Source organism: Pan paniscus, chromosome 4, assembly GCF_029289425.2.
Source record: "Pan paniscus chromosome 4, NHGRI_mPanPan1-v2.0_pri, whole genome shotgun sequence".
Taxonomy (NCBI): Eukaryota; Metazoa; Chordata; class Mammalia; order Primates; family Hominidae; genus Pan; species Pan paniscus.
Genome location: NC_073253.2, coordinates 136,764,381 through 136,790,096, shown reverse-complemented (window position 1 = coordinate 136,790,096; position 25,716 = coordinate 136,764,381). Strand labels below are relative to the sequence as shown.

General features: G+C 44.5%; 1 protein-coding gene across 1 annotated transcript in view; it reads left to right on the top strand.

The window, feature by feature from the left end:
• DIAPH1 (diaphanous related formin 1) overlaps window positions 1-25,716 on the top strand; it is a 103,613-nt gene extending 77,897 nt beyond the window's left edge. The window contains exons 19-28 of the mRNA XM_034960649.3: window positions 6,340-6,438; window positions 11,027-11,121; window positions 11,451-11,552; window positions 11,783-12,022; window positions 12,138-12,267; window positions 13,021-13,146; window positions 14,258-14,421; window positions 14,545-14,680; window positions 16,489-16,575; window positions 23,726-25,716. Of these exons, the coding sequence (XP_034816540.3) occupies window positions 6,340-6,438; window positions 11,027-11,121; window positions 11,451-11,552; window positions 11,783-12,022; window positions 12,138-12,267; window positions 13,021-13,146; window positions 14,258-14,421; window positions 14,545-14,680; window positions 16,489-16,575; window positions 23,726-23,883 (1,337 nt within the window). The 3' untranslated portion in view covers window positions 23,884-25,716. The remainder of the gene's footprint in view (window positions 1-6,339; window positions 6,439-11,026; window positions 11,122-11,450; window positions 11,553-11,782; window positions 12,023-12,137; window positions 12,268-13,020; window positions 13,147-14,257; window positions 14,422-14,544; window positions 14,681-16,488; window positions 16,576-23,725) is intronic.

Below are 25,716 nucleotides of genomic sequence, written 5' to 3'. Positions count from 1 at the left end.
GCCTGTAATCCCAGCACTTTGGGAGGCTGAGGCAGGCGAATCACGAGGTCCGGAGTTCGAGACCAGCCTGGCCAGTATGATGGAACCCCGTCTCTACTAAAACTATAAAAATTAGCTGGGCGTGTGGCAGGCGCCTGTAGTCCCAGCTACTTGGGAGGCTCAGACAGAAGAATCGCTTGAACCCGGGAGGCGTAGGTTGCAGTGAGCCGAGATTGTGCCACTTCATTCTAGCCTGGGCGATAGAGTGAGACTCCGTCTAAAAAAAAAAAAAATTAGCCAGGCATGGTGTCATGTGCCTGTAATCCCAGCTACTCGAGAAGGAGGCTGAGACAGGAGGATTGCTTGAACCCAGGAGGCGGAGGTTGCAGTGGGCTGAGATCATGTCACTGCGCTCTAGCCTGGGTGACAGAGCAAGACTCCGTCTCAAAAAAAAGAAAAAAAACAACCTTATGCCTTATGAGATATACAGAAAGCACTGGTTAGAGGGTAATTTAGACCTGTAAATGCCCATAGTAAGGAAGAAGAATGATCTCAAATCAATAGCCTAACCTTCAACCTTAAGACACTAGAAAGAGAAGAGCAAACTAAATCTAAAGCAAGCAGAAGGAAAGAAATAATAGAGATTAGGGAGGAAATTAACAAAATAGAGAATAGAAAAAAAAATAGAGACAATCAGTGAAACCAAAAGCTTATTATTTAAAAAGATAACAAAATTCATAAAACTTTAGCCAGATTGACCAAGAAAAAGAGAGACTTGAATCAGAATGAAAGAGTAGACATTACTACCAACCTTCCGGAAATAAAATAAAGAGGATTACAAAGAATACTGTGAACAACTGTTCACCAACAAATTAGATAACCCAGATGAAATGGCAAATTCCCAGAAATATACAAACTACCAAAACTGACGCAAGAAAAAATAAACAATCTGAATAGATCTGTAACATGTGAGGAGATTGAATCATTAGTCAAAAACTACCCAAAAAAGGCTGGGGGCACGGTGGCTCACGCCTGTAATCCCAGCACTTTGGGAGGCCGAGGTGGGTGGATCACGAGGTCAGGAGATCAAGACCATCCTGGCCAACATGGTGAAACCCTGTCTCTACTAAAAATACCAAAAAAAAACCAAAAAAAAAACACACACACACACACAAAACTACCCAAAAAGAAAAGGCCCAGATATCTTCACTGCTGAATTCCACCCAACATTTAATGAAGAATTAATACAATTAACACTAATTCTTTGCAGACTCTTCCAAGAAATAGAATATTTGACAACTCTTTTCTTTTTTTGACACATGGTCTTGCTCTGTTGCCCAGGCTGGAGTGCACTGGGGCAATCTCCACTCACTGCAACCTCCGCCTCCTGGGTTTAAGTGATTTTCATGCCTCAGCCTCCCAAATAGCTAGGATTACAGGTGTGCGCCACCATGCCTAGATAATTTTTTAATATTTTTAGTAGAGACAGGGTTTCACCATGTTGGTCAAGCTGGTCTCGAATTCCTGGCCTCAAGTGATCTGCCTGCCTCAGCCTCCTTAAGTGCTGGGATTACAGGCGTGAGCCACCACGCCTGGGTCACATCTCATTTTATGAGGCTAGTATTACCCTGATGGCAAAATCAGACAATGACATCATAAGAAAAAACTATAGAGCAATATTTTTTATGAATATGGTAGCAAAAATCTTTAATGAAAAACTATTGACTGGGTGTGGTGGCTCATGTCTATAATCCCAGCACTTTGGGAAGCTGAGGTTGGTGGATTGCTTGAGCCCAGCCCAGCCTGGGCAACGTGGCAAAACTGTGTCTCTACAAGAAATATAAATGTTAGCCAGGTGGGCTGGGCACGGTGGCTCACGCCTGTTATCCCAGCACTTTGGGAGGCTGAGGCAGGTGGATCACCTGAAGTCAGGAGTTCGAGACCAGCCTGGCCAACATGGTGAAACCCCGTCTCTACTAAAAATACAAAAATTAGCCAGGCATGGTGGTGGGTTCCCGTAATCCCAGTTACTCGGGACGCTGAGGCAGGAGAATCACCCGAACCCAGGAGGCGGAGGTTGCATGGTGGTGGGTACCTATAATCCCAGTTACTTGGGATGCTGAGGCAGGAGAATGGTGTGAACCCGGGAGGCGGAGTTTGCAGTGAGCCGAGATTGTGCCACTGCACTCCAGCCTGGGAGACAGAGCGAGACTCCGTCTCAAAAAACAAAAAGCCGAGCGCAGTGGCTCACGCCTGTAATCCCAGCTCTTTGGGAGGCCGAGGCGGGCAGATCACAAGGTCAGGAGATTGATACCATCCTGGCTAACACAGTGAAACCCTGTCTCTACTAAAAATACAAAAAATTAGCCGAGTGTGGTGGTGGTTGCCTGTAATCCCAGCTACTCAGGAGGCTGAGGCAGGAGAATGGCGTGAACCCAGGAGGCGGAGCTTGCAGTGAGCCAAGATTGCGCCACTGCACTCCAGCCTGGGTGACAGAGCGACACTCTGTCTCAAAAAAAAAAAACCAAAAAACAGCCAGGCATGGTGGCTCATGCCTGTAGTCTCAGCTACCTGGGAAGCTGAGATGGGAGAATTGCTTGAGCTCAGGAGGTTGAGGATGCAGTGAACCATGATTGAGCCACTGCACTCCAGCCTGGGTGACCAAATGAGACCCTGTCTCAAGAAAACCCCTCAAAAACAAAGATTCTATTTTGATTTATTTGCAGTGTTTGAGTATATTGCTTTATATAGTTTTCTTAGATGTTGTTGTAGGTATTACAATATACGTATATAACCTATCCCAGTCTAATACATAACCTATCCCAGTGTTTTACCAGGTTGAGTGAAGTGTAGCAACTTTTTTTTCCATTTAAGTCTCTTTGCCCTCCTCACTTTTTAAATATAACTGTCTTAAGTATTTCCTCTACATGAAGCTACTCCATTTTGGTGGAACTGGAAGTGCATATGCTTGTCTTTTATCTGTCAACCTTACTGAATGATTAATTCTTGTAGTTCTTCCTTGGGTTGTCTTGAATTGCTATATATAGTCATATCTTCCACAAAAATGACATTTTCATCCCTTCCTTTCTTCTATCTATACCTTTTATTTTTCTCACTACAAGCAGAAAAAAATGAGTATGGTTTTCTATTTCTCAACATCAATAATGTATGTATATTTTTTCACTTTTCCTATGTAAAATGAGATACTTTTTTTCTCCTTCCCTGCTTCTAAGTTTTTGTGATATAATCTGGATGTGTTTTGTCTCCATTTTTATCTGACCATAATTTTTTTTTTTTTTTTTTTTTTTTGAGACGGAGTTTTGCTCTTTTTGCCCAGGCTGCAGTGCAATGGCGCGATCTCAGCTCACCACAACCTCTGCCTCCCAGGTTCAAGCGATTCTCCTGCCTCAGCCTCCCTAGTAGCTGGGATTACAGGCATGTGCCACCACACCCGGCTAATTTTGTATTTTTAGTAGAGACAGGGTTTCTTCATGTTGGTCAGGCTGGTCTCGAACTCCCGACTTCAGGTGATCCGCCCGCCTCAGCCTCCCAAAGTGCTGGGATTACAAGCATGAGCCACCGCGTCTGGCCAATTTTCATTTTTTATATGATTTTCGTTTTTTGGAGACTAGGGACTCTCTCTGTCATCCAGGCTGGAGTGCAGTGGCACAGTCATGGCTCACTGCAGCCTCAACCTCCTGGGCTCCAGTGATCCTCCTACTTCAGCCTCCTAAGTAGCTGGGACTACAGGCATGTGCCACCATGCCCAGCTAAATTTTTTTTTAAATGGAGACAGGGTCTCACTATGTTGCCCAAGCTTGTCTCAAACACCTGGACTCAAGTGACCCTCCCACCTAGGCCTCCTAAAGTGCTCGGATTATAGGCATGAGCCACCATGCCAGGCCTATTTTTTTTATGTGATCTGTCTTTACCTACTTCTCTCACTTCATCTCCTGCTCTTCCCTTCATTGCATCTACTTCTAGCCTTAGTGACGTTTTTGCTCCTCCTTCAACAACACATCCAACATGCTCTATCTCAGGCCTTTGCATTTGTTATTGCCTCTGCCTGGAATGCTTTTGCCCCTTTCCCCTGGATGTTTATGTGGCTTGCTCCCTCACTTTCTAAGAGGTCTTTACTCAGATGTCACTTACAGTGAGATCTTCCCTGACCATCCCTCTAAAATTGTAAACTGCCCCCGTCATCAAATCCCCCATCCTTTTCCCTCTTTTTCTTTTCACAGCAGCTATGATAATATAGTATACTATTTTATCTATTAAATGGTCTAGTTTATTTATTTTTGTTAGGACGTAAGTTCCATGAAGGCAAGAATCTTTCTCTATTTTGTTCACTTCTTTTATTTCCATTGCCCAGAATGGAGCCTGGCACATATAGGTACTCAATAAATATTTATTGAGATAATTAATCTTTGTGTATTTAGTATTTTTCTTCCTCAAACTGGGACTACTGAGCTCCAAAACAGTGAATTTTTTTGAGACAGGTTCTTACTGTGTCATCCAGGCTGGAGTGCAGTGGCACCATCACAGCTCACTGCAGCCTCAACCTCCTGGGCTCAGGTGATTTTCCCACGTCAACCTCCTGAGTAGCAGGGACTACAGGTGCGCGCCACCATGCCCGGCTAATTTTTGAATTTTTTTTGTAGAGACAGGGTTTTGCCATGTTGGTCAGGTTGGTCTCAAACTCCTGAGCTCAAGTGATCTGCCCACCTCAGCCTTCCAAAGTGCTAGGATTACAGGTGTGAGCCACTGTGCCCAGCCAAGAGTGAATGTGTTTTATAGTTCTTTGTACCTTTTGTATGTAACTTTTTTGTTTTAATTCTTGTTTATTTGTACCAGGTAATACTTTTCATGTGGTTTAAAATTCAAATGGTATAAAAAGGTTGTGTTCAAAAGTATTCCTCCCACTGTCGTGTTCAAACACCCCATTCCTCTGCTCAGAGGCAGCTAGCTTTGTCAGCTTCTCGACTCTCCTTTCAGGGATATTCCCATATGACTTTCTGAAAATTTGATACCAAGTTACACTATAGTACAAAGTATTTTACAATTATATCTGTCCAGAATAGTTACTTGGTTTTTTCCTATGTATTGCTCAACCCTCCTTGGATAGCCAGCATCAACCATTTTTTAGAGAATGTTACTATCATGAGAGCCATTAAGGGAGTGATATAATGAAATACTGTTTTGCCCATGCCCTTGAAGTTCAAAATCTAGGTGGGATGAGAAATATCCACACTTATTAAATAACAGAGGCTTTAAAAAGATCAAGATAATACGTATGCAATGTCACAAAACATTGAATAATTAATTGTTGGATGAGATATAGATAACAAATACCATGAAAATAAGTTTATCAAAGCAGAGAGTGAGTATCATTTATCAGGGAATGTTTCATGAGAAGGGAAGAATATGATGGCTTTGGATAGTCTGAAAAGAATGCAGAAGGCAGAAGTATATTTTACCTCAATCATAGGCAGTTGAGAAAACAAAATTTTTTAAGAGAAAGTCATGTTCAAGATGGAGCTTAAGGTGGGGCAACAGTGGCTCATGCCTGTACTCCTAGCAGTTTGGGAGGCTGAGGCAGGCAGATTGCTTGATCCCAGGAGTTTGAGGCCAGCCTGGGCAATATGGTGAAACCTCATCTCCACAAAAAATACAAAAATTAGCCGGGCGTGGTGGCCTGCACCTGTAGTCCCAGCTCCTTGGGACACTGAAGTGGGAGAATTATCTGAGCCCAAGAGGTCAAGGCTGCAAGTGAGCCATGATTGCGCCACTGCAGTCCAACCTGGGTGACACAGTGAGATGCTGTCTCAAAAAACAAACAAAAAAGATGGAGCTTGAAAGATAAGTTGGATTTTTAAATAGGCACAAAAGGAAGGATAACATGGTGGAAGGGGACTGCTGAACTACTACTAACCAACTGTTCTTGTGAATCAAGTTTTAATGGAACACAACCATGCCCATTCATTTATGTATTGTCTGTGCCTGCTTTCATGCTACAGTGGCAGAGTTGAATAATTGAGACCATATGGCCTGCAAAGCCTAAAATAGTTACTGTCTGGTCCTTTACAGGCAGCTTGCTGATCCCTGCAAGTAGATAGGATGTAGGTAGGAAAGCATTACTGATAAATATTGAAGAAATGAAAATGAGATATTTATTAGAGTTGGGGGAGGTTCAGTAATAGAAGGGTGGTTGTTTGAAGAGGAGGTTAGTTTTGAAGGAATACAATAGACCATTATAATAGAGAGGAAGTGAGGGGCCATTTCACGCTGGACAGTAGTTGCTTAGTAAAGCACAGAGGTGGCTTACTCTTAATCATGCTTTTCTAATCTTTTCCCTGCTAGCCAAGAAGGATCAAGAAGGTGGAGAAGAAAAGAAATCTGTGCAAAAGAAAAAAGTAAAAGAGTTAAAGGTGTTGGATTCAAAGACAGCCCAGAATCTCTGTGAGTATCTCTTGGTCCCAACTATTCAAAATGTGAAGGAGTTCTTTTAAGAATTTTTAATTCTCTTGAATCTATGGTCCCTTGATATGGAACTTTAATTGTTCAATTCCTGCTATATACCAACCATTGCACAGTGAATTTTCAGTATCATGTTTAATTTCTTCAATAGCACTGCAAGATTTTTAAGTATCCAGTTTTATGTCAAGGAAACAAGCTAAGACTTTTAGGAATTTGCTTAGTCATAAAGCTAGTAAGAAGGAGGTCTGGGATTTGAGCCTTTTTTTTTTTTTTTTTTTTTTTTGAGACGCAGTCTCACTCTGTTGCCCATGCTGGGGTGTAATAATGCGATCACAGCTCACTGCCACCTCAGCTTCCTGGGCTCAGTTGATTCTTCCACTGCAGCCTCCCAAGTAGCTGAGACTACAGGTGTGCACCACCATGCTCAGCTAATTTTTTGTAGAGATGGGGTTTTGCCATGTTGCTCAGGCTGGTCTCAAACTCCTGGGCTCAGGTGATCCGCCCAGCCGTGCCTCTGACTTTCTTATTTAAAAGTTCTTACTATGTCCATTGCATTCACAGAAAGTCTACCACAGATGGTCTAGCCACTGGACATTTCCTCTTTCCCACTTTTGCTTTTTTATTAAATAAATAGAGAAGGGGTCTCGCTATGTTGCCCAGGCTGGTCTTAAGCTCCTGGCCTCAAGTGATCTGCCCACCTCAGCCTCACAATATGTTGGGATTACAGATGTAAGCTACCATGCCCAGCTTTCACTTTCTGATAAGTAAAGGTACTAGCTTGGCTTCAATTAAATTTAAAATTACTTTGTGATTTAAAATAACTAAGGTAAATTTTGTACTTCTCAGAGTAGGATCAGTAACTCCAGAGAAGGGTTCTGTTCTGAAGTTTCCACGTATACTTGTAACTCTTTGGTAGCAAAATTTCAAATGAGAAATTCCTCTGCAAAGTTGATATAGGTAGTACTTATTTGATGATCAGGAAAAATGTTAAATTTTTGTTCTTTTTAATTACTCATCTACCTACTTCATACCAAGAAATATAGACTTAAATATTTATTTGACAAATATTTCAGGGTGTGCTATGTTATAGGCTCTATTAGGCACATACTAGGCATGTGTTCCAGAGATGAAAGGGTATTTTCCGTAAAACCCACTCATAGTCTTGTGATGCAGTTATTGTCCCTGTTTTTCCAAATGAGAAAACCAAAGTTTAAATGATGCGAAGTGCCCAGATCACACAGCCAATAAGTACACATACCCATAAGTAAAGTCAGTGATACAATGAGACCAGTAAACTGTCACATTATTCTTGATTATATAATCTTAAATTATTGTCAATAACTATTACTACATAGTGTCTGTGGTGAAGTCTTATGGAGATTAAAGTATTGTGAGTCAGTTCCTCTTCCCAAGAGTATCTCTAGGAACATAAGACATGAGTAATTGGTTTAAAAAATGATACAAGAAAGACAATGGTGTAGTACATTATGATTTCTAGTGTTATGATATTGATATGGAAAACAGAATTTAAGAAAAAAAATTGAGAGTATAGGATAGGATGGTCTGGAAGATGGAATTTAGTGATTCAACAGTGATTAAATGTCTCTCATGTGCTAACGATACAAAGCTGAATAAGACAATAGTCCCTGTCTGCATGAGCCACGTATTTGGTAAAGACAGAAAGGCAGATGATAACAGCGCAGATTGATAAATGCTATGATGGAGGTATGCTAGAATGTTTATGAGAGTACTAGGAAGGGAGAGATCTAAATCAAGTGGGGGTTAGTGTTGGAGGGGCAAATCCCAGAAGATATTCTAAAGGAGGTACTACTTAAACTGAGTTGAAAGACCAATTAAGGAGGCTGGGCATGGTGGCACATTCCTGTAATCCCAGCAGGAAGCTGAGGTGGGAAGATTGCTTGAGACCAAGAGTTCAAGACCAGCCTGGGAAACAAAGCAAGACCCCTGTCTCTACAAAACATAAAATACTAGCTGAGCACAGTGGCGTGTGCCAGTAGTCAACTACTCAGGAGGCTAAGGCAGAAGGATCACTTGAGCCCAGGAATTTGAGGTTGCAGTGAGCTGTGATTGCACCACTGCACTGCAGCCTGGGCAACATAGTAAGACCCGTCTCAAAAAAAAAACCAAAAAATTAAGTGAAGGCAGGAAGGTTGGCTTGTTTCAGGAGAGGGATCAGCATGTATGAGAGCATGAGATAACATTGTGCAGTTCAGGAACTGCAAGTAGTTGAATACAACTGAGTAAAGTTTAAATCAGGAAAATGAGTGAGATTATCCTGTGTAATTTTTAGGAAGGCTGCTTTGGCAGTGATTTTGAGGCTGGATTGCTAAGGTAAGGGGAGACTATAGGCAGAGATGAGTTATGTCATTGTTTTGAACTAGGTGAGATGTGATCAGGGCCTGAAACTAAGGTGATGAGAATAAGAGAGGGAGAGGATATTAAGATGGTAGAATTAGGCTAGGTGCAGTGGCTCATGGCTGTAATCCCAGCACTTTGGGAGGCCGAGGCAGGTGGATCACTGGAGGTCAGGAGTTCGAGACAAGCCTGGTCAACATGGCAAAATGCTGTCTCTACTAAAAATAGAAAAATTAGCTGGGCATGGTGGAGCACGCCTATAATCCCAGCTACTCATGGGGCTGAGGCAGGAGAATCGCTTGAACCTGGGAAGCAGAGGTTGCAGTGAGCCGACACCACGCCGTTGCACTCCAGCCTGGGTGACAGAGTGAGACTCATCTCAAGCAATAAATAAATTAAAATAAAAAACTAGCCAGATGTGGTGCCGCATGCCTATAGTCCCAGCCACTTGGGAGACTGAGGTGGGTGGAGGATTGCTTGAGGCTGGGAGGTCCAGGCTGCCATGAGCTATGACTGCACTGCTGCACTCTAGCTTGGGCAACAGAGTGAGATGCTGTCTCAAAAAAAAAAAAAAAAGAGAGAGAGAGAGAGAAGGTAAAATTAATGGAATTTAGTGATTTGGGATAAAGGAGAAGGTGCTTTGAGGTTTAGGTCACTCTGCGGAAAGTGGTACCATTTACTGAAATAGGAAAATTCAGCAAGAATAGATTGTCTTTTCGGGGAGGTGGATGTGAGAGGTAGCAGGTTGGTGTCTTACTTAAAGTATATTCTCTAAGTGGCTGCCATCTTTTCATTGGCTTTGTGGTTATGGAATAAATCAGAGTCGTGGAAGTGAGAGAGAATAGGCTAGTTTAGATTGCTATAAAGTGAAAGAAAGAGAAACTGGTAATTTAGAGAGGAACATTGAGTAAGATTTAAAAAACTTGATTATGTATATATGCTGAAGGGAAGGGTCTGTGGGGCTGCCTCTTCTGTTGACACATGAGGAAAGGATGAGTACATGGGAGTATATATACTTAGACGTAAATACGTATATGAACACATGCCTCCTATAAGCTTACGAAAATGTTGGTATAGTTTTCTTCTAGGCGATTCCAAAAGGCTTATCTGAGTCTTTTCTAGTCTGGCTCTAACCAAGAGCCCTAGTGCTTTATTTTTAAGTAGGATAAGAGAAAGCTGAGCAAGTAATTTGACCAGTGGCTTTGATTTTTCTCAGTGAAGGAGGAGCAGGGTCTTCCTGGAACAAATGGGGAAGTGGTGGGGCAGTGGGGAAAGTGGGAATATGTTGGAGCACCTGCCAAGAAGGGTGGGAGAGAGTGGAATTGGGACACACAAAGAGAATTGCTAACAGCGCAGAGGCCCCAGTTATCATTGGTGCTACTGCAAATTCATAGACTCCAGTCCGCATCAGCCTAGGTGTCAGAGTAGAGAAATGAAATGGCTAGACTGACCAGGGACCAGAAGGAGAAGGAAGCAAAAGAAAGGTAATAGTAGGAGTAATAATACTAATGGGAGTCATAGTAGAGAGCAAATGAACTGATGGTTTAGAGGCTCCTAATGAAATAGGAAAGGCAGAGTGGAACTGATATGTCAGTGAAAACAGAATGGTCAGGAGACTGGAAAGAGAGGTCCTGATAAGGCTGAAGAGTCAAGTGAGAGATTAGAAAGGGAGAGTTGAAAAAACAGGATGTATTTGTTAGGGAATAGGATATGGTGGTTTAAGGTCAAGGCAGCTTTGAGGATCACGTCCTGAGAGTGGGGAACTAAAGTAGAGTGGGGTGAAAGTCTTTGACGTATATATACTTTTTTGAGACGGGTCTCGCTCTGTTGCTCAGGCTGGAGTGCAGTGGTGCGGTCACAGCTCACTGCAACCTTGACCTCCTGGGCTCAGGTGATCCTCCCACCTCAGCCTGCCGAGCAGCTGGGACTACAGGTGCACACCACCATGCCTGGCTAGTTTTTGTATTTTTTGTGGAGATGAGGTTTCCCCATGTTGCCTAGGCTGGTCTCAAACTCTGGGGCTCAAGCGATCCGCCCACCTTGGCCTCCCGAAGTGCTGGGATTACAGGCATGAGCCACTGTGCCTGGCCTAAAAGAGCCCTGTTAGGAAGATTATCCAGCATAGGTTTGCAGGATGGGTTGGAAGCGGGAACAGACCGAGAAGAACATGTCTTAATATCTCATTTTCTGGCAGCAATCTTTTTGGGTTCCTTCCGCATGCCCTATCAAGAGATTAAGAATGTCATCCTGGAGGTGAATGAGGCTGTTCTGACTGAGTCTATGATCCAGGTAAGGAGTAAGGTGGTTCTGCTGGAGCAGGCTCTTCTGTGTCGCTGGGCACTGGCCTCATCTCTGTGTAGATGAAGAGGATCCTCCTCCAGCATTGCTGACTTATGAATGCTGGCTTTGAGAAACTGCCTTTTCTCTGGTGGTCAGATTACTTCTGGTATATTTTGCAAAAGTACCCCCATCTCAGTAGCTGCCTCTCTTCTCCCACCATATGTTTCTTTCTGTATGGTCCTTGAGCAGAGTGTGGGACTGACAACAGAGTAAAAGTTGTTTAGGCTTGAGTTGTTAGCGAATTCCCCTCCAGCTGAGATGTCTCTTCTGTCTTTCAGAACCTCATTAAGCAAATGCCAGAGCCAGAGCAGTTAAAAATGCTTTCTGAACTGAAGGATGAATATGATGACCTGGCTGAGTCAGAGCAGTTTGGCGTGGTGGTGAGTGAGGCCTGTGGCAGTAAGCGGTTTTCCACCTCCTGTATTCCCCTCCCCTCTAGAGAGCAGCCTGGGCATATGCTCCTTGCCACTTGTCTGTTTTTGAACCTGTCTTAATCTCTCTCTTCTCCCTGCTCTGGAGCTGTGATCCTCCCATAGGAGGCTCAAGCGTGTATCTTTTTCTGACTTCGCCCTCTTTTGACTGTAATGGAACTGCTTGTGTTCTTTACTAGATGGGCACTGTGCCCCGACTGCGGCCTCGCCTCAATGCCATTCTCTTCAAGCTACAATTCAGCGAGCAAGTGGAGAATATCAAGCCAGAGATTGTGTCTGTCACTGCTGCATGTGAGGAGTTACGTAAGAGTGAGAGCTTTTCCAGTCTCCTAGAGATTACCTTGCTTGTTGGAAATTACATGAATGCTGGCTCCAGAAATGCTGGTGCTTTTGGCTTCAATATCAGCTTCCTCTGTAAGGTGAGCCAAAGAGGTAGAGCAGGACAACACAAGGCTGTAGCCTCTATGAGTTCAGTGTTGGCAGGAGGCCATCTTGGACATGTCAGGATTTAACAGTTTCTCCTCTTTCTCTAAGCTTCGAGACACCAAGTCCACAGATCAGAAGATGACGTTGTTACACTTCTTGGCTGAGTTGTGTGAGAATGACTATCCCGATGTCCTCAAGTTTCCAGACGAGCTTGCCCATGTGGAGAAAGCCAGCCGAGGTGGGGCAGTTTGGAATGAAGCTAGAGCCCAAAAGTCTCTGCATGGGGAGGGAAATAAGACACAGTCTAGATGTGAGAGCATTTTCAGTTCAGACTATTTCAAGTGGAAATGAGATAGGATTTAGGCATGGTGCCTAAGTCACAAGGGCAGAGCGTATGGCTGAGGAGAGATCTTTATGTGTAGAAATAGGAAGCACTCTTTCTCTTCCTAAGGAAACACCAAACACCAAAAAACAGCTAGAAAGGCAGGTGTTTTTAGTCTAGGTTAATAGTTCTTTTCATTAAGAAAACATAGACTACATTAACAAAAATTAGGCCTCACTGTCCTGGAACTAGACAAAGAAAAAGCAGCATTCACTGGAAATTGGAACAGATTTCTGCCCCCGCCTCTATATTTCTATGTATATCTCCTTCCTCCCAAACCCTGTTCTCTAAAATAAATGAGACCAAGATCTCAGGGGATTTCATAGATTCATGTTAAATTAAATGAAGTCTGTCTTCTGTTCCTAGTACTGCATACCTTGTGAAGGCTGGAGGTTCAATGATCAAATAATTTATAGTTTCACTGGAAAGATGAAAACTTAAGTATGTGACACAACTAAAGTACATAAGGAACTAAAATTATTAAGTACCAGAATGTGTGTATAGACTGAAGCTATGCTCTGAAAGGTGAAACTAAGGGGTGTTGAGGCTGGGATTATTAGTAAGCTCTTGCTGTCTGTTTTTATGGTTTTTTTTTTTTTTTTTTTTTAGTTTCTGCTGAAAACTTGCAAAAGAACCTAGATCAGATGAAGAAACAAATTTCTGATGTGGAACGTGATGTTCAGAATTTCCCAGCTGCCACAGATGAAAAAGACAAGTTTGTTGAAAAAATGACCATATCCTCTCTTGAAAGGAGGGAGTTGTTCCCTAGGAAGGGAAAGAAAACTTCCTGTAGTGGGGGAAAAACAGGATAGATAGGGCAGTATGCAATTTTTTTCTCTTAAAAAACTCTTTTTCTTTAAATACATAGTTTTTTGGGTTTGTTAGTATTTTGAGACAGGCTCTCTCTGTGTCACCCAGGCTGGAGTGCAGTGGTGCCATCACGCCTCACTGCAGCCTTGACCTCCTGGACTCAAACGATCCTTACCCCCTCAGCCTCCTTGGTAGCTGGGACTACAGGCATGTGCCACCAGGCCCTGCTAAACTTTTTGTAACCTTTTTTTCTTTAGAGATGGGGTCTCACTTTGTTGCCCAGGCTGCATAGTTCCTGAGAGCATTCCATTGTTGTGGAGTAGAAGCAAACCATGCAGATCAACCATAAAAGTCCCACCAACTCCCCTGTCTGTACCCCGTCTCCACTACACACGCTCACACATGCTTCCCTCTCCTTCCCCTCCCCAAAGGTAACCACTGCCACTGGACTTTATTCTGATTTGCACCTCATACATTTATTTTAAACAAAAACTGCATTGTATTCTGTTTTGCACATATGTCTTGGCCATGTTTCCATAATAGTATTTATAGAAAACCCCCTTTTAGGTCAAGAGATGGAGACCATCCTGGTCAGCATGGTGAAACCCCATCTCTACTAAAAATACAAAAAAAATCAGCTGGGCGTGATGGTGCGCGCCTGTAGTTCCAGCTACTTGGGAGGCTGAGGCAGGAGAATTGCTTGAACCCAGGAGGTGGAGGTTGCAATGAGCCAAGATCGCGCCACTGCACTCCTGCCTGGCGATAGAACAAAACCCTGTCTCAAACAAACAAAACAAACAAACAAACAAACAACAGTTTAAACTGCCACCTTCTTTTTTTATAGGTGTACCATAGTTCACGGTTTACTATTCCCCTATTTAGGGGTACCTACATGGCTTTGGTTTTTGCTGTTATAAACAGTGCTGTATTGAACATCCCTTTGCATGCCAGTACTCATCTTTGAGTAATTCCTTGGGCTAGAGAAGTGGGTCTGCTTCTTGGTCTTGGTCTTGGTCCTTTACTCCTTGGCTGCACAGCTTTGTGAAGGATGCACAGGAACAGTATAACAAGCTGCGGATGATGCATTCTAACATGGAGACCCTCTATAAGGAGCTGGGCGAGTACTTCCTCTTTGACCCCAAGAAGTTGTCTGTTGAAGAATTTTTCATGGATCTTCACAATTTTCGGAATATGTTTTTGGTGAGCAAGGGATACTTGCTGACTGAATCTTTTGTGGGCATTTCTCACTTTCCCCTGGGTTCCTGTTGGCTGGTAGTAGGTATACAATGCCCATGTGTTCCTTCCTCCTCTTCCCTGCCCCAGCAAGCAGTCAAGGAGAACCAGAAGCGGCGGGAGACAGAAGAAAAGATGAGGCGAGCAAAACTAGCCAAGGAGAAGGCAGAGAAGGAGCGGCTAGAGAAGCAGCAGAAGAGAGAGCAACTCATAGACATGAATGCAGGTGAGGAGTGAAGACGGGTTGATGGGCTGAGATAGGAATGTTGGGAAGACTTCTCTGCCTAGAGTCTAGAGGCAGAGTCTCATGTCTGAGCTCACCTCCTGGCAAATGATTTTTGGCAGTCTTCACTCCGAGATCCTGATGCCGGACTTTAACCCCAATTCTGATACATGCGCATTCCAACTTGCCCTGGTTAAACTATTACCTTTTCTCTCCTTTGCTCGCTCTTGCGTTCTCTCTCATTCCTCTGTGATTGTGGTATTGCTGTGATATATACTGTTTTCCTTCTGTCCGTCCAAAGGTTCCTCTGGCCTGTTCTCATTCCCTCCACTAAATCTTTCGGGTTTTTTTCTCTAAAATATTTTCCTGACGCTCCTCCCATCTTTTAATTGTGGCGTGTCTTCCCTTTCTGCTTATTTCACAAAGTACTATGTCCCTAGTACCTTAGCCCAGTTGTACGCACAATTAGATTTTAAATGGATTGAACTTTTGGAGCGGGTGGGGAGCCGGTCACCCTCTTCTTTCTTCAGCAGAATCTCTGTTTCACTCCCAGAAGCATGTCTTTGTTGAAACATATGGTTTCAATTACTGGCCCTCTGTTTCCTGTCTCTGCTTCTTTCTTGCTGCAGATTCCCTACCCCTTCGCCCCCACTGCTCTCTCTGTGGGCAGCGCCAATACAGCATACGCTGCTCACACAGCACAGAGCTGATGCCACCCTCCTCTGAACCTGAGGGGCCACAAGCCTTCTGCAAATGAAGAGGTGTTCACAGAGCTGCTGAGTTTGTTAGGAATCAGTATTTTACAGAGCACAGGCACAAGGGCTGCTCTGATACCTCTTGCTACCAGGGACTTTTTATACTTTTCTGTAAAGCAATTTCCTTGCCCTTAGTTGTAAGCCACAACTTCGTAATGCTATTAAAGCCCACACCAAGTATCCTTCACCTTCCCCTGGGACTCCAGGGTTTGTCCCCAGGTACTGGCTAGGATGCAGTGGGGGAAGGTGGAGTCCCGCTGACATGTGGGATGAGGGCTGCACACGGTCAACAGGTGGCGTAATGGACCTTGCCCAGTTTCCAGTACCCGGGTCAAGCAAATGAGGGTGGAATGTAGGTCAGCTGCACTGGTGATGCTCAGCCAGCAGGTGGCGCTGGGAGCAGTGAGCCCCAGCCTTGGATCTGGCAGCCTATGGACTTTTTCGGATTTCACAGTTTCAGATTTCACTATCCTAAGCTGTTGCCATGGAAACCGAGCCAGGCTAGAACAAGGATTCTACATTAACTCTTTGTATTCCAGCCAGGCTGCTCCTCTTAGATGCAGAGGACTTAGACATCAGGAAGACTTAGCCACTGGAGGCAGTACTTCAGGAAAGTGTACTCTTTGATCAGTGGTCTTTCCTCAGCCCTGCTCTGAAACCTAACCAGGCAAAACACTTTAGGATAAAAGGGAGTGATATAGTTGCTTAGTAATTTCACAATCGTAGTCTCTACTTATCCTGGTCTTGGAGTTGGGCAGTTGTATAATTTTGTTGCTAGTCCTGATTGGGGTGGGGAGGATGGCATTGCGGGAAAATATCCCAAGGTCTGCATTGGATAATAGGCAATGAGATCTTTTGTTTTAACCATTTTTGAGCAGATACAAGTAAACATGAGCGTGTGAGACTTAAGGCTGAGCTCTCTTTGCCTCTTCTTAGCTGCCAGCTGCTGTGGGAGAGGGGAAATCAAGCAATAGCCATGCATTTTGTGTGGGGCTTGATATTTGCCATGCTGCTCTGGCTGAAGAGTTCACATCTCCATCTTGTTCTTTATAACAGAGGGCGATGAGACAGGTGTGATGGACAGTCTTCTAGAAGCCCTGCAGTCAGGGGCAGCATTCCGACGGAAGAGAGGGCCCCGTCAAGGTAAGTAAGCACATGGAGCTCATCCTGGGTGTCGAAGGGGGTGAGGGCTCTCTACTCCTGCCAGTCTGCGGCTAAAGAGCAAATAATGATGCTCTAAGCATCTTTTTAGTCCCTGCATCCAGAACGGATTATCTAGTCCTCTTCTTCCCATGTTACAGAGTAGCGACTTAGAAAACTGGGGTTTAAGGGACTGGCAATAAATCAGTTACATTGGATTATGCCGCATTTCTCCCCACTCTTGAAGCAGATATTTGGAACAAAGGAACTGAGCTGCAGGACCCAGGGATTTGAGTTGGCATTTGTGTGTATGAACAAAAGTTGATCTAAATACAAAATGTATATTAGGTATAGATTGAAATTCAAAGAAAAAATAAGTCAGAGTCCTTACCCTGGACTTCACAAGCAGAAGACATACGTAGAGAGAACTAATAATAGAAAGTATAAAATTTTGTAGACAGGTTTAGGCATCATTATTCCCAGATAGAAAAATATAGAGGAGCATCTCAGTTGAAGGATTATGCCGTGTCTGAAAACTACCTTTTCCTTGAGTGCAGTTAGCCTCTATTGCCCTTGCCTTCCCCATCACTGCCCTGCAATCTCCTTTCATGTCCTTTGGAAGATCTAAGTGGATTACATTGAGCTAGAGATTCTAAAAAGAATTATGGAGCTAGGACAAGTGATCCAGGCATTAGTATGGGAAAAGATTAATGAATAAGTTCCCTTTCAGGGAAGCTTACAGTGGCCAAGAGACTAATTCAAAGGAAGGTATAGGCAAGTCTGCCCCTCATGTGGAGTTGACCTGCACTATCGTGTCTAGTGAAGGTCTTTTGAGGCTAGGAGTGGTGGCTTCTTTACTAATTTGAAGAGTGGGAATTACAAAAAAAGGCATCATTAAAGGTTTCTACTTCAGAGGGACTTAAATCTATGTTCCCTGTTTCTTGGCTGTTGCATTGTGTAGGCCCATTTGATAGTTATACTTTGAGATTATTGTAAACAGAAGGAGTTACACAGCTTGCTTTGGCCAGTGCTTAGCTATTAATACAGTGGTATCTGTAGGGCCTGTAGTACCTGCCACAGCCTGGAAAGGGGGACCTTAGAGCATGCTAGCCTATGGAAACACAGTATTCTGGCCCAACAACAGCCATCACTGTGAGTTTCATCTGTAATGGCTGGCTGCCCATTTCTGCCTATACTCTGAATAACCAGAGTGATACTCCCTTCTGAGGGTTCTCTTGTATGACTTCAGAATGTTCCCCAAACTGAAAGCTCCCGAGTCAAAGTTCTTACCCATTTTCTGGCATTCTCTGAGTACAGGCTTTCTAAAGCGGGGGGAGAAGTGGATATGAAGAGTTGAGTACTCTCTGGGCTCGAGCATTTAGTCTTATAGATAGGTGTTTGCAAGGAGAGTACAGCTAGAGGTACTATTACTCCTGTATTTTGTCTTTATAGGTTCTTACAACATTATTTCCTGCTGACCACACAAGGTGATGTGGCCTTAACATTAAGCATTTCTAGCCTTACAAAAATACATTGCATCTTATTGTTTTTTTTTTTTTTTTTTTTTTTTTTGACCCCGTCGGCTAAGTGCCTGCATCAGACTTTTGGTGGGGAATTCCCTTTTAAGCCTCTTCCTGTGGAACTATACTAGAATCCCAGATGCTTCCTGTCCACAGGTAGCCAGACATCAGTGGCTTCCCTCTGCTGGGGAAGCCCCATTCTTCACTTCTTTCCAAGTAGAAAATCGGAACTCACAGGTGGAGGAAGGAGGAATTTTGTTGGAAACTAACCTTCCAGCAGAGGACCTGAATTAGTCAAAGTACTCTCTCCCATGCAAGAGGGAATAGGAGGAGACTTATACTAGGAGATACTAAATTGGAAAGTAGGTGAAATGACAATTACATATATTTTAAGTGGCTCTAGCCTATAAGCTTATCTTTCTAGGCTCTGGGTCCACTAAATACACTTGAATATATCTGGGAGAATCTCAAGGGAGACATTTGTAGTTATTCTGGTAACTCTTTAGACCCTGGTGCATTCACATCATGTAAAGTGATGTGATGTGGCCTCACATTAAACAGGAGGATAGCCATCAGAGTAGATTACAAGGAACACAGGGCTAGGTAGGGATCAAAAGACCTAAAGTCACATCTAGTTCTGATGCTGTCTGTGTTATCCTAAGCAAGTCACTTAATGTTTCTGGGACTCAGTTCCTCAGGTATAAAATGAGAGTTGGACTAGAATGAATGGTCTGCAGGGTCCCTTCCAGCTCTAATTTTTTTTTGTGCAGTGACAACAGGATTAAGAGGAGAGAGAGGCTGGACTTAGATGGCCCCATTCTCAAAATACAAAGGCTCCACTGGCTATAGGTTTCTCTATGCGGCTACTGAATTTGGCTGTTCCACCCCTTGCCTGGCTGTCTCTGACTATTCCTCTTGGCTGATTGCTTTGAGCTAAAAAAACAGAGGCACTGTGGAACATATCTGCCTCATAGCCCTCCTTTTTTCCAGAGAGGCAGCTGTCCCTATTCAAAGACACTAGCTTTTTCCCTAGAATTTAAAGGAATGTTAAATTCTTCCGGTCTCTGGAGACCTGGGGGAGTGACCAGTATACAAAGACTCATTGAGGAGTTGGAAGAGGAGAGTTACTATCAGGCTTGGTTCATTAAAAGCAACATGTAAACTCCTGTGATCCGCAGGGTGTGGGAGAACAATGGTTTGAGTGTCAAGGGGAAGAATCCATGTGATTGTATTACAGCTAGCTATTTCGGGCCCATGATTGAGTCAGCTTGTGGTTTTAATGACTCAACTTTATCTCCATGTCTGAATTGTGGCCTCTTGTATACAAGTCATTTGCTCACTGGGATAAAAGCCAAGGGAAGAAAGAAATTCAACTCTTCCTTTCCTTCCCTCTACCATTTCCCAGCTTCCCTATAAGCTCCATCCATCTAATAGAACCATAGAGTTGGAAAGACCTTAAAGACTTCCAGTGATTAGTATCTAACCTTCTCATAGGGAAAGGGATTAAAACCAGATAAGGTGACTAACACGGTGAAACTCTGTCTCTACCAAAAATACAAAAAATTAGCCGGGCGTGGTGGCAGGCACCTGTAGTCCCAGCTACTCAGGAGGCTGAGGCAGGAGAATGGCATGAACCCAGGAGGCGGAGCTTGCAGTGAGCCGAGATTGCGCCACTGCACTTCAGCCTGGGTGACAGAATGAGACTCCATCTCAAAAAAATAAAAATAAAAAACAGATAAAGTCTTGCCCAGGTCTACATGGCTATCTAATGACAGAGCACTGTAGCCCACTTTTGTGACTCCAAGTCCAGGCCTGTTTCCCCTCAGCCTGCGTGATTGAACAGGAGACGGCAGTGAACCCACAGTATGGGCCGGAAATATTCTTTCATACCTTCCAGCAAGGAGAGTCTTGGACATAATGACATTGCTTCAGGAAGGTGCTCTCATGACCACCTGTGTTAGTCTATTTTGTATTATTATAAAGAAATACCTGAGACTGGGTAATTTATAAAGAAAAGGGGTTTATTTGGCTGACAGTTCTGCAGACTGTAGAGAAAGCATGGCGCCAGCATCTGCTGTTGAGGCCTCAGGAAGCTTCCAATCAAGGGGGGAGAAGGTGTATCACAAGGCGGAAGTGGGAGCTAGAGAGATGCCAGGCTCTTTTAAACAACCAGTGCTTGTATGAGCTCATTACTGTGGGGAGGGCACCAAGCCACTCATGAGGGATCCACCCCATGACCCAAGTGCCTCCCACTAGGCCCCACCTCCAACATTGTAGTCCACATTTCAGCATGAGGTTTGGAGGGGTCATACATCCAAACCATATCACCTCCTATCTAGAGAAGGTTGCTAAGAATATTTCCTGTACCACTACTTATTCTCCCCCCTACTTTTGTAAATAGGACAAGAAACATAATTAGGAGAGTTTGAGACAAGAATGAGTTATTTAGTGTGATGATGATTGCCCCATCTGTCCTAGTTTCCTCTTCCCTAAGGAAGCTTAATGTATTAACAAGAGCACTTCCTCTTTAGTAATAGTTCCTAGCCTACGTTTTATAAAGGTCTTTTTTCAAATCACTAACCTTTTTAAAACTTGCGTTATATGGTTGATTTTGCTGGTGTTTTTATCCTAGCCCACCCCTAACTTCTAGGAATCTGTCCTCAGAGAGCATTCACCAGTATCTCAACATTGTTCCCTTTTCCCACACAGCCTGTGGGACTGTTCTCTTGTAGTCAAAATATTTATCTGGTTCTATGGCTACTTTTCAATAGTCTAATAACAAGTGAGTAAGTTGGGGGAAGCATGGGGAGGTCAGTTTTTCTTGACTGTTCAACCTGCTGAGCATAATGGTGACTGAGTGGAAAGCTGGGAGACCTGTTCCAACAAGAGCTTTCTCATCCCCTGACCTTAGGCCACATCACACCCTCCCTGGTGTATAGGCTTTCAAGGCTTAAAAGGGAAATTTTGATCTTCTCCCTACCTACTCTCTGCTCCTGGTTCTTATGAAGTTTGTAATACATCAGAAGCTTCTTGAGTCCAGAAAAGTCTAGAAACACCACTTGGTTAGGTACAACTGGTATCTTCTTATTTTGGAGGAAGAAACCACAGAAAGCAGCAGCTAAAGACCTACCACATGGGACCTCTGCCTTCTCCTGTGTTGCCCAGGACAAGTGGCCAAGTGTTCTTTTCCCAAGGTCTGGAGTCAGATGTTATTTCAACATATATATACCACTAGAGTTACACACACACACACACACACACATGCACAGAGTCGCAGTGTCTTCTCAACTGTTGGAGACTGAATTCAAAGAAATAATAAAATGATAGGAAACTACTACCCTTCTGGATATGAGAAATGGGGTCTAGAGAGGGAGTACTTCAGAAGAGAGTGGAAATGTAGGAGGCCTGAGGAAGATTTTGGTGGTAAGGACAGTATGAGAAATGCACACATGTAGACCATCATAGTCACACTCACGTAGGCTCCTTTTCCTCACTTGTCTCAGTCACGGGGCATTAGTTTATGTTCATAATCCAATAAATGGTTTTGTGAAAATCCCACAGTCTCGGGCACATACCTATGATCTGTAACTAGATAAGTCCTGTGGCTGTCAGTCAGGGTCTTCACTATTCTTTCTGCTCTTGGTAGACAACCTCTTGTGCCCCTGGGAAGTAGAGGAGGAGGAGGAGACCTTTAAATTGGTAACCTGTGTGCATGCTGAGTGTTCCCTGCTTGATCTATGGGCAGCCTCTCCTGGGATGAAAACAGTAGCTCTGGGTCATGGCTCTGCAGGGAGAGAAGACGTGGTTAAGACTTGGGCTTTGGCAGGCTGTGGTGACTCATGCTTGTAATCCCAGAACTTTAGGTTCCAAGGTGGGAGGATTGCTTGAGCCCAGGAGTTCAAGACCAGCCTAGGCAACATGGAGAGACCCCATCTCTGCAAAAAAATACAAAAATAGCCAGATATGGTGGCACATGCTTATAGTCCCAGCTACTAGGGAGGCTGAGGTGGGTGGATCACTTGAGCCTGGGAGGTTGAGGCTACGGTGAGCTGTGATTGCACTGCTGCACTCCAGCCTGGGCGACTGAGATTCCATCAAAAAAAAAAAAAAAAAAAGACGGGCTATCTGATCCTGTTTGGCTTCTGCCTACCTCAAGCTTTTTGCTGGTCCAAAAAGGCGCTTCGTTCCAGTCATGCAGCTGCCCCAGTCTTGGTCTTTATTTAGGAGTGCTCGGCTCTTTCATCTGGTCCTGCTTCTAAAACATTCCGGTACTGCTTTCTCCACTCCAGCTTTCCCAGATCTCCAGGAAGTCTTTTTTTTTTTTTCTTTCCAATTGAGCTATCATTTACATACCTAAAATTCACCTTTTAAAAATGTATAATTCAGGGGTTTTAGAATATCCACAAGATTGTATAACCATTACTATCTAATTCCAGGACGTTTCATCATCCCCAGAAGAAAAACTTCATAATACCCATTAGCAGTCACTTCTGATTCTCCCCTCCCCTTGCCTCTGGCAACCACCAGTCTATTTTCTATCTCTGGGTTTGCCTGTGCTGGACATTTCACAGAAGCTGACCCATAACATATGGCCTTTCGTGTCAGGCTTCTTTCATCCCAGACAGCTGTTTGTGTATACACAGTTGCTCTGTGCTGTTCTGGGGCATGGGAGGAGGAAACATCATGAGATGGGCATGGTCTCAAGGAGTGGCCTTCCTGCTGCAGATACTGGGGCCATAAGCCTAGATACCATAAATGAATATGAGAGTCTTGGGGATGAAACCCAGCAGTTAGAACAGAAACTCGTGGATTGATTTGGTTCTTCTTTTCTAATCTGGTATGACAGCCGGAACTTGACCATCTCTTAGCCACCTGGGCTGAGATTTCTTGGTAGGGGTCCTCTCCTGTCCATCTTTATCCCAGTTCTGCTTCCCTGGCACAGTTTTTATTACTACCTCCCCCCCGCCATGCCACCCCCACATATTCTACACACCTTGTAGGGCCCTTGGCATTTGTATTACGGCTGCTACCTTTGAAGGGGTGGGAAAGAGCTAAGGCATGTGGGCATCTGTTGTTGGAGGAACATGTGGGAGTGCGGTGTCAGTGCGTGGCTGCTGTTCCTCTTTGCGGGAGTCTCTCCAGCCACTTACGGAAGGTTGCCTTCTGCTAGGGACAACCCTCCCAGGGCTGACTGAGAAGTGTTTTGGCCTAGGAGTTTCCTGGGACCTGTCAAGAAAACAAAAATAATACTATGTACTAAACTTTAGTCTATTTAATTCCAACATCCCTATTACGAGAAAATAGACTTTGAATACTTCATCTCTCCCTAAGTCACATAGCTAACACTTCAGCCCAGTTCTGTCTGTCTGTGTTCAAACTTTTGTGCTGTTTTCACACAGGGAAGCAAGGGGGCAAGGCTTGCTTTCCTGTTGCACCACACTCTCTTACATTCTTTGCCACCCAACAATATATTCCACATGCTGGATCTCTGCCCCTTTCTTCAAAGTAAGGGCCTCTGTGAAGTGGCCAAGGTAGTCATGTCTGCATGGCTTACGCTGATTATCTGCTGTAGAGTTTGAAAGAAATTAGAAATGAGGCCTTCCATAGACAGAATCTCTCGTCTTCTCTTGCAGCCAACAGGAAGGCCGGGTGTGCAGTCACATCTCTGCTAGCTTCGGAGCTGACCAAGGATGATGCCATGGCTGCTGTTCCTGCCAAGGTGTCCAAGAACAGTGAGACATTCCCCACAATCCTTGAGGAAGCCAAGGAGTTGGTTGGCCGTGCAAGCTAATGTGGGTCCTGTGACCGCGGCAGCTCCTCAGCGGAGCCGCAGACTGTCCTGCCCTGCAGCATGTGCCTAAAGGCTCAAGGGGATATTCCTCTGGGGTGGCCACTCCCACCACCCTGACCCTGTCTTTCTCTCTGGCCTGCTGCTCTCTCAACATCACATACAGCTTCAGCTGCCTGGAGGCCAGAAGGAAAGGGCAGTGCAGGGGAGGCCTGAGCCCAACTTAGCCAGCCCTGGCTGTTGTATTACCAAAGCAGGGTCCATGTTTGCTGCCTTAACCCTGTCTCCTCTCTGTTACTCAGAGGGCCTCATCTCAGACAAGGCCCAGCCTGCTTTTTCTCAGCCCTGACTTTCTAATGGGCTTTCCCCCCTAGGTCAATCTTGCTGGATTTGTGCTTTTCTTTTGTGGTTTCTCTGGCCCTGAGAATAGCATGGGGCTTGTAAACCTTTGGGCTAGATCCCTCCTTTCATTGCTGTTGTCTCTGCTCTTCCCTCTCCTGGCTGTGGTTATTTATTATTAGTGGTGTGGCACTGGGAGCTGCTCCTAAGGAAGCAGGGAGCAAATCCCACCTTTACCCCACCTTCCCGGGAAAGGCCTCCAAAGCAAAGGATCTGGACCACTTTCCCTGCTGTGCTGTGGCCCAGGCCAGAGCTTGTGGGCAGGCAGGCAGGGCATAGCGACAGTGTGGGCCCTGCCCCCAGCTTCTGCCACGCTTTATGCCCTTGCCTCTCTGGACGCTCTGCACCAACCCCAGGCTACTGAGCCACCTTCCCTCCTCATGCCTTCCCTGAGCTTTGGTGCATCTCATCTGGACTATGGGTTGTACTGTGACCATCCCAACACCTCACCCTCTGTCTACAAGGAAATGGGAGGTGGAGCCTCCTGGCTGAGAAATTGTTTTGCAAATGGATCTATTTTTGTATGAAAAAAAAAATTTTTTTTAAAGAAAACTGTTCCTTCCCCCTTTCCCCTCCATAATGTAAGAAGCTTTGGTGGCAGGTTACAGAGTTCTGGGATTTCTTCTCACAGGCCCAATCCTGAATGTGCCCCTGGACCTTCTGGACCCTTGAGTCCAAGGCAGATCCTCTCTCCCAGGGAATCCAACACAGGAGGAACCCCTTCTCTGGTTGAGCTGGGCCAGGCCTAAGAGTAGCGGGAACTCTAAGACCACAGAGTTTTTTATAAATGTATAAATGTATCAAGCCAAATGTGCAGATGCTAACTGGACATTCTGGGGAACTGGGCACCAGGAGTGCCTTCATACACTGTACCCCAGCTCTCTTCTAAAAGAGAAGTGGGTGGGCACACTGAACTGTTTGGTGGTCCCAACCACAGGAAGCTCCAATTCTCTGGCTTAGGGTGATACTTTTGCCCTCCTTGTGCCCCTCTCAGCTTTCCATCCCCAACTAGGAAGAAAGAATGGCACTCTTGGGCTTGGCCCAGAATTAGAGTTATTAGAGCAAGAGAGAGCTTAGGAAGCATGAGGGCAACTATAGTGAGGCCTTACTGCCAGGAGGGAGGGTTTTGGTTGCTGGCGCTTGTGTATAAAGGGGCAAGAGCAGCTCCTTTGGACTATTCCTGGGAGGACTCTGATGCAGGGCGTCTGTTGCTCCCCTGGGTCACCTCCTCCCTGCTCGCTGACATCTGGGGCTTTGACCCTTTCTTTTTTAATCTACTTTTGCTAAGATGCATTTAATAAAAAAAAAAAGAGAGAGAGAGAGAGGTGTGGGGGACAAAATGCAAACCTATTTCCCTTGCCTCATAGGCTTCTGGGATGTCATCACCTCCAGTTTGTTGGTTTTGTTTCCAACTGTTAATAAAGCATTGAAACAGTA